This window comes from Oryctolagus cuniculus, chromosome 3 (assembly GCF_964237555.1).
Source record: "Oryctolagus cuniculus chromosome 3, mOryCun1.1, whole genome shotgun sequence".
NCBI classification, from domain to species: domain Eukaryota; kingdom Metazoa; phylum Chordata; class Mammalia; order Lagomorpha; family Leporidae; genus Oryctolagus; species Oryctolagus cuniculus.
Window position 1 is genome coordinate 66,074,281 of NC_091434.1, and position 8,518 is coordinate 66,082,798.

General features: G+C 36.2%; 1 protein-coding gene across 20 annotated transcripts in view; it reads left to right on the plus strand.

Moving 5' to 3' along the window:
- The window catches only part of ATF2 (activating transcription factor 2), a 107,583-nt gene extending 99,674 nt beyond the window's left edge, over positions 1-7,909 (plus strand). For all 20 annotated transcript variants that reach the window (XM_070070661.1, XM_070070665.1, XM_070070663.1 and 17 more), the window contains 2 exons: positions 970-1,075; positions 5,338-7,909. In XM_070070661.1, the coding sequence (XP_069926762.1) occupies positions 970-1,075; positions 5,338-5,564 (333 nt within the window). In that variant the 3' untranslated portion in view covers positions 5,565-7,909. The remainder of the gene's footprint in view (positions 1-969; positions 1,076-5,337) is intronic.
- The last annotated feature ends 609 nt before the right edge of the window (positions 7,910-8,518 follow it).

The window sequence follows — 8,518 nt, forward strand, 5'->3', positions numbered from 1 at the left end:
AACTTAGCAGATTTAAATTTAGATGAGTACAATTTGCCTGTGTTTCCAATGTCCAACACGGTGCTTTACAATGAATTTTAGGAATCCATGACTCTTTGATGATTGTGGTTTCTCCTTTAGAGGTTTTCTTGGTTTGTAGGAAACTGGAAAGTTACTTAATTGTGTTTCCTGGAAGGATTTTTTTTTTGTTTTCAAGTAATTAGAATTATTGAAAAGTCATCCTGACCACCTTGATGTTTTCTAGGTAATCAAAAATCATGTCACATATATAAAATAAAGATACCTTCAGGCATTTAAAACATATGAGGTATGTTTACTTCAGGTAAACTAAAACATATGAGGAGTCCCAAGACAAATGGTAATGTAATAGCTTTAAAATAGGAATGAACATTTAGCCTAATGTTTAAGATGCCCATATCCCATATCAGAGTAAGTTCAATACCTGGCCCTGCACCTAACTACAGTTTCCTGCCAACACAGACCCTAGGAGGCAACAGTGATGGATCAAGTAGTTGAGTCCCTGCTACACACAGAGCCTGGATTGAGTTCCTGGCTCCTGGCTTCGATCTGGTCCACTCTCAGCTCTTGTGGGCATTTGAGGTTTGAACCAGTGGATGAGAGCTTCCTCTCTCTCTCCAGTCTGTCTTTGTCTCTCTGTTTCTCTCTCTGACGCACACACACACACACATACACTGCTCTCAAACAAAAAATAATAAAAAAGAAAAGATTTTAAAACTGAAATATACTATCCAGTTGTACTGATATCTTTTTAAAAAATTTATGTAAGTTTTTGCATAAAATCTAAAATATAAAAAGGTACTAATTAGATATATTTAAGTAGCTTGTTTTCTTTATTCCTTACTGTTTAGCCAGATATCCAGTTTTCATATCTTAATCTTGCTTGTTTTAAACAGTAAAAAATATCTTTAGTGAAATGCTGGTAAGGTACATAAGTTGTTTCTTCTCCAGAGTGAAGTCACCCTGCTGAGAAATGAAGTGGCACAGCTGAAACAGCTTCTTCTGGCTCATAAAGATTGCCCTGTAACCGCCATGCAGAAGAAATCTGGCTATCATAGTGAGTAATGTTCCATTACCCATGGCCTTAGGCTACATCAGTGAATTACTGCCAGAGTGACTGAGCTACCATTAAAAAAAAATGTAGACTGCAGTTGCAATATTTCAGATGAAATATCAGAATTTCTGCAAGGTTATTAGGGAATGGGGTGGCAGGTATACTTTGAGAATCTAGAGAATTTTTGTTTTCTATCTTGTTTTTTTTGTAGGTGTTATGGTAGATTAACAGAATGAATTAACAAATTTAAAATATGCTGTAAGTAACTGATGGTATTTTATCTTCTAGGGTAATAGTGTCTTAGATTGACAAGGCAAAACACTCCTTCCTTTCTAGCCTACATTTAGTAATGATGAGACTTGGTTTTAATAAGCTGTCTTCACTTAACCATATGTAGTATACGTTTAGTATCAGATCCCATTGTTCCTTTTTGGTTGTCAGCATCATGCGATGTTTTTATTGTTGTGAATCTTTATATTGAGCCTTGTAGTTAGTCGTAAAATACTAAAACAGAACAGTATTTACATTATCTGCTTATAAGCATTCTCCTAAATGCTTTCCCAAAAAATGAGATTCTTCTGTTTTCAGCATTTTAGAGGTTAATTGTGCTTTTTCCTTTTTGTAATGTCCTTCTTTTTTGATAAGATGCACAGTGTTGGAACCAGCTGTTACTCTGGAATAAATGGCCAATTTTGTCCATCGTGCACAAATTTGTAACAAATAACAGAGTTGGAAATGCATTAGGCAACATTCATAATATATAACCCACAGCTTTCGTTTTTATGATTTAGTGATATTTCAGGATATTTGTAAATGTGAAGATTGTTTCAGCCATATGTATCCACTTCATTTTAATTTGCCAGTGTCAGTAATTCAAAAGAAAGAAACGTTTTGCATTGGTTGCAAACAGTTCCTCAGGTGCTCACGATAAAACTTAATGGCCACCATCTTTACTTGTAGTCATTGTAAGCAGTTTCATCAAAATGGGCAATATTTTTTAATTTAAAAGATTCAGTAGATTTAGCAACTCTTGATTGCCATATATATTTAGAACACTGATTTTTGTCAGTTTTGCACATATAAATCTCAGTTATTTGATGTCTAGTCATTTTGACAGGAAGGTGAAACACATTGTGGAGTAAATTGGAACCATATAGAAATATGTTTGGGATTTATATTAACAATGATTGCTGCAGGGATGAGGCCATTATGGTTCCCATCTGACTTAACAGAATTTCCCGCAGAAGCTACTGAGTTCAGTATTATGCATACATGATTTTCTTAAACAAGAAAGCTCTCTTGAATTTCAGTAGTTTAAAAGGAAATATACAAATGATTTCATAAAATTAGAAGGAAAGTAACTCTTTAGTTGCACTCAGTTCAAAATCATCTACCATTTTTAATCTTTAATAATGTATTATTAGATATTCCCAAAAGTTTTAACTCTATTAGCCAGCAAATGTCAACTATTCATTTTAATTATTTATGAATATAGTTTTAGGTGTATAAATGCAGAGGTTTTTATACCATATACTTAAAAAATGAAAATCTAGTTTAACCAATTTTTAATGAATATATATTATAATAGGTTGTAAGAATGTAAGAAATGAATGATTCATTTCTGTTGTCTGGAAATATTCCTATCTTTGTTGCTGTCTAGTCATTTGGGTAATCAGATTAACTGAAGTAAAGAAAATTCCATCATAAACGTCTTCAGCTCCTGGGAGGTAATTGTTAACTTGTAGAAATTTTTATTTTTTATTTGAAAGGCAGAGTCACGAGAGAGAGGAGAGGAAGAAAGACGTCTTCCATCCGCCTATTCACTCCCCAAATGGCCGCAATGGCTAGGTCTGGGCAGGCCAAAGCCAGAATCCAGGAACTTCATCCTGGTCTCCCATGTGGGTGCAGGGACCCAGAGACTCGAGCCGTCCTTCGCTACTTTCCCAGGCACATTAGCAGGGAGCTGGATAAGAAATGGAGCTTCCGGGACTCAAAGCGGTGCCCAAGTAGGATGCTGGCACTGCAAATCGCAGCTTAACCCCGCTACACAACACCGGCCCCACTTTAGAAATTTTAAAGTCATTTCTATTTATGAGCTTGAAATCTTTTAAATAAATGTGACTTCTCTTAAGTATTAAAAGTAAATGTAGAGTTGGATTGAATACGTGAATATTTGTATTGTAAAGAAATTCAGAAATTCATGCTCTTCATCATGTTATAGCACACAGAAACTGTTAATGGTGGTGAGCTGTGATTCTAACTAAATCTTTGAAAACATCTGTGAGGGGCCGGCAGGACATAGTGGGTAAAGCCCCCACCTGCAATGCCAGCATCCTATTTGGGTGCCAGTTCGAGTCCCAGCTGCTGCACTTCCGATCCAGCTCTCTGCTATGCCCTGGGAAAGCAGTAGAAGATGGCCCAAGTCCTTGGGTCCCTACATCCATGTGGGAGACCCGGAAGAAGCTTCTGGCTCCTGGCTTTGGATCAGTGCATCAGCACAGCCCCAGTCATTGCAGCCATTTGGGGAGTGGTCCAGTGGATAGAAGACTTCTCTCTCTCTCTCTGCCTCTGCCTCTCTGTAACTCTGCCTTTCAAATAAATAAATAAATGTTTTTAAAAAAGTGTGAAAGAAAACTAAGATTCAGTGGAAATTAAGGAATATTACAAAATCTTGTAGGTAAAACTAACAGTACTAAGTCCCAGTTACACAATCTCAGTTTTAGCACTGCCCCACTTAGTTTTAACTCTAAAAGACCTGTGCCATATCCGATTCACAGACATAAAAACTACATATTTATGAGGTATACATTCTCAACATATGATTTAAAAATATAAATTCTAAACACTCAGTAAGAATTATTTAAATGCTAAGTGATAAAAACAAGGTGTGAAAGAATATATCTAGTACGTGGTACTGTTTTTAGGATGATTAAAAATAAGCAAAGTTGAGGCCAGAGCTATGGCACAGCAGGTTAAGCCACCGCCTGCAGTGCTAGCATCTTGTATGGGCACCAGTTTGAGTCCCAGCTACTCCACTTGCGATCCATCTCCCTGCTAATGTAGCTGGAAAGAGTGGAGGATGGCCCAAGTCCTGAGGCCCCTGCATCCACATGGGAGACCCAGAAGACTCTCCCAGCTCCTGGCTTTGGTCTGGCCCAGCCTTGGTCTTTGCAGCCATCTGGGTAGTGAACCAGTGGAAGGAAGATTTTCTCTGTGTAACTCTGCCTTCCAAATAAATAAATAATTTGTTTAAAAAAGAAATACAACTATATTGTTGGGGGGGAATAGGCAAAGTTAAATGATATTGCTTAGGAATGTAAGTACATGCCTGTATGATAAATCTACAAAGCAAAAACAAGGGAAAAGTCAGTAATGGTCATCAGCTCTGGCGAGTAGAGGAGCCTCCAGGGAAGCAGCCCTGTTACTGACAATGTTTATTCCGAAGTTGGGGGCTGGGTGCACAGGTGTTCGTGTCAACATTGTGCCTCCAAACTTATTTATGTAATAAATATTTAAGTGTGTTTTACATACTGAATGTTTCACTAAATGAAATTATCAGAATCTGTTCTGTTAAAGTAAGAAAACATAGAAGTGATTTGTTGTTCAGGACTAAATTTTGGTAGATTTATTTTCATAAATACTTAAACTGCCCTTTTCTGAGTATCTTTTCAGTTGCATAGTCTAGAGTTTTATATAGAATTTTATTTGAATCCCAATTAATTCATGCATCTGTAACAGCTGGTGGCATTTAGACTCTAAATATTGCTTATTCTCATGTGTATGCATCATTAGAATCAGGTGTTATAATCATCCAGTAGATGGAAAGTCAGCCAGAGTAAATATGGTTCTGGAGAATGTAGAGGGAATAATTTGAAAATATAATTTGTGGTTAAGAATCTGTTTTGTTTATGGATGTAGTTATAAATTCTTTTTTAATCTTTCAATAAGAATGGCATGTAGACAAACTGTTTTTATGAAATGATTTTGCACTTTAATTGTATCTGTCTCCAAATTCCTATGTATTTTCATCCTTAACACTATTTAGTAAATATTTCCTCAGCCCTGTTCTGTGAGGCACTGGGCACCCAGATGTGTCCTTGGGCTTGTGGCTGGGCCTGCATTCAATCTGTTACAGATAAAGGTGTCCTTTTCAGTTTCTCAGTTCCAGTCAGACCCAATTGTCTCAGTAACCAACTTTGTAAACCCGGTAATGCATTTTTACAGATATTTTAAGAAAATGAATCCTTTTTCTTGTTTCCACTCAGCTGCTGATAAAGACGATAGTTCAGAAGACCTTTCAGTGCCGAGCAGTCCACATACAGAAGCAATACAGCATAGTTCTGTCAGCACATCCAATGGGGTCAGTTCCACCTCCAAAGCAGACGTGGGAGCCACTTCAGTCCTCACCCCGATGGCGGACCAGAGCACGGAGCCTGCGCTGTCGCAGATTGTCATGGCTCCTTCCTCCCAGTCACAGCCCTCAGGAAGTTGATTAAAAACCTGCAGTACAACAGTTTTAGATACTCATTAGTGACTTCAAAGGGAAATCAAGGAAAGACCAGTTTCCGTTTATGCGAAATCTGTGGTTGTAAATTTTTTTTTTTACTTGAAATTAAATTTGGCTCTAAAATTGGTATAGCAGCAGTGGATGATCAGACTGAACAACGGCTTTCAGTCTCTGGAAGAAGACTGACTGATTTTGCTTTTTTATAAATATTGTTAGATTTATTAATTTTTCTGTGCTCAACGTGTAAATTGTATTATAATTCATTGTGGTTTCTTTCCCTTTTAATTTAGTGGTGTTTTAATAAATGGGGGTGTTACTGAATCTTTCTTCCCACTTCCATTTCTTTTGACCACTGTTTAGCCCTCAACTGTGATGGTAGCATTGTCATCGTTTATACCAAAGGTCTGCATAGTCCCCGTTGGCTTTGTGACGTTAACAAAGTCAACAAGAACTAGGCAAGAGAAAGAATTTGCTTTTCATCTTTTTGCCTTTTATTTTGCACATTATGCAAAAGGAAAAACATTAGAGAACACTTTTTTTAAGTGAGTGAAAACATGGTGAAAGACATACAGTGCTTTCATGCACATTCTTAAACTAAATCAAGGTCATTAATTAATAAGAGTACATTTTCTTTTTTAAAGATTTTTAAGTAGACATAAATTTTGGAATCTTCAGCATTTCAAAAATGACTTTATTTTTCAAGTCTTAAATTCAGTATTTTAAACCTATGTTTTGAGGCTAAAATATGAAATTATATAATGTACAATACAGGGTTATCAGATATCTAGTAATTTTTTAAATTAGCTCTTGTTTTCAGGCTTTTTTGTTTGTTTTTACAGATTTCAGGTTACAAACTGAGGAGTTTATGCATAAATCAAGTATGGTATGGGTGCCAGAGAAGCCTAAAATTACTACGTAGAAAATTGAAGACTGTTTACCCCCATTGTCTTGTAATTGCGAGCTAACTTGTACTTATTCTTGTGAAAGCACTGTCATCTTTTAGTAGCAAATTTTGATAACGTTTCTTGTGGAAAAAAAATCAGTATCTATCTTTAGAACAATGTAATTATAATGTGGGGAGTATGAGTGTGTGTGAGAGAAAGGGTGTGCTTGTCGTGTGTATGTGTGTCTTTCAGTAGTTTATGCCAGCAATCTTTGCTTGAATGTTTAACGATGCCTTCAGTGTGATGCTGGCCAATAGATGATTGCAGTTTAAAATGTCATTACTGTGCAGGCTTGGATAACTAACATTCCATGATGTAGCTTGTTTCTTGATGAGATGATTGTAGGTACACTTTTCTCATTATCCAATCATCTGTGGGATACTGAGTTTTCTAATGTGCCATTATCTATTTTTATTCTGCAGTTATGTTCAAAATACAGTACAATATTTTAAATAGACAAAATTGTTAAACATAAAAATAAAAAAGTAGATGTGCGTAAGAAACCTTTGTAAAATAGTTATGAGTCCTACCCAGTAGCAACTTCTGGCATTCAAGCAGGATTCCATTATGTAAATATCTGTAATGCATTTATAATAAGTTGTGTAGTTTGTTCTGCATCCATACTACACCATTTGCTAAAGTCTCAGTGCCATCTCCTAATGAGACTGACATTTAAAAAGCCTAGATGGAATATCCTTGATAATTCAGGGAAATATCCCACTTGCCTAAGTTCCAAACTGGGAAACATTCAAATTATTCAAATGACATTTCAGGACTTTTAAGTATGAAGATAATAGGAATTTTATTGTTTGACTTATTAAAAATGAGAGCGTTTTTAGTTGATAATTCTTGTAAAAAATTTTTTTATTTTCAACCGACTTCATAATTTTAAAGTAATCAATTTCTCATGATGATTTTGTTGTAGTTATGCTAAGGAGTTGATCTCAAAGGCACAAAATATGAATTCTGCAAGAAGGCTATTTTTATCGTAGTTTGGATGGGTTAGGAAAAGCCTCAATTTTTCACTCTCCTAAATCCTTCAGTGCATTTCTTCCATCTTATTATTTATGCAAGTTAAAGTTCTTTGGTAACAGAATTCTTGCAACTGTAAAATAAATCCACATAGATGTAAGAAGTTATGTAAACAGTTAATGAGCTTACCAAGGTTAGCAAAACTTTCATTGTAAATCAATCTGTACTCAGCAAGTAAAAATCATTATTAGTTGTATAAACAGAAATTCCAGTTTGACTTTCAGGATGTCACACTACTTCTGTACCTAGCATTTTGAGTCCTTATATTTGCAATGTTACACAAACTGTACTATTTTCTTTTATGTGCAGTTTGCATGAGTAAACCATCAGAGAATAAATTCTATCTTTAAATTATGTTTATAATTTGCTTGTTTTTACCTCTTTCACAGTTTGCTTGATTTTTTCCCCCCTTAGGGTATTTGTTACCTGAGAAGAACCTGAGATGCTTTGTATTTCCATGATGAAATATGCTTTATGTTTCTGTGTTAAAATTCATTCTCTCTTGAAGACCTTTCAACTGCAGGGTGCTTGAACCTTGTTCCCTTCTCTGCATTCCCTTTAAGCCCCATCCTGTACAGTGAACCTTTAATTTATGTCCCCCACCTGAAACACTCCCTGACTTTAACCACAGACCCACTTGCCCTTGGCATCTCAGTGACCTCCTAGCAAAACATCTTAAAGGTAACATAACATATCTGACACTGAACTAATCTCCCCTCACCCTGCCCTGAAACACACTCCACCCTTCCCCCCAACACCCACACAGTCTTTCATAAATCAATTGATGACAACACAGTTCTTCCAGTTGCTTAAACCAGAACAAGCTTGTCATTGCCCTTGATTCTTCTTTCTCACGGCTCACATCCAGCCCATCAGGAAACTGTTTGCTTTACCTTAACTGTATTCAGAAGGCAACTACTTCTCAGCTTTTCCACTCACCCAGATTACGTATCGCATGGCTTT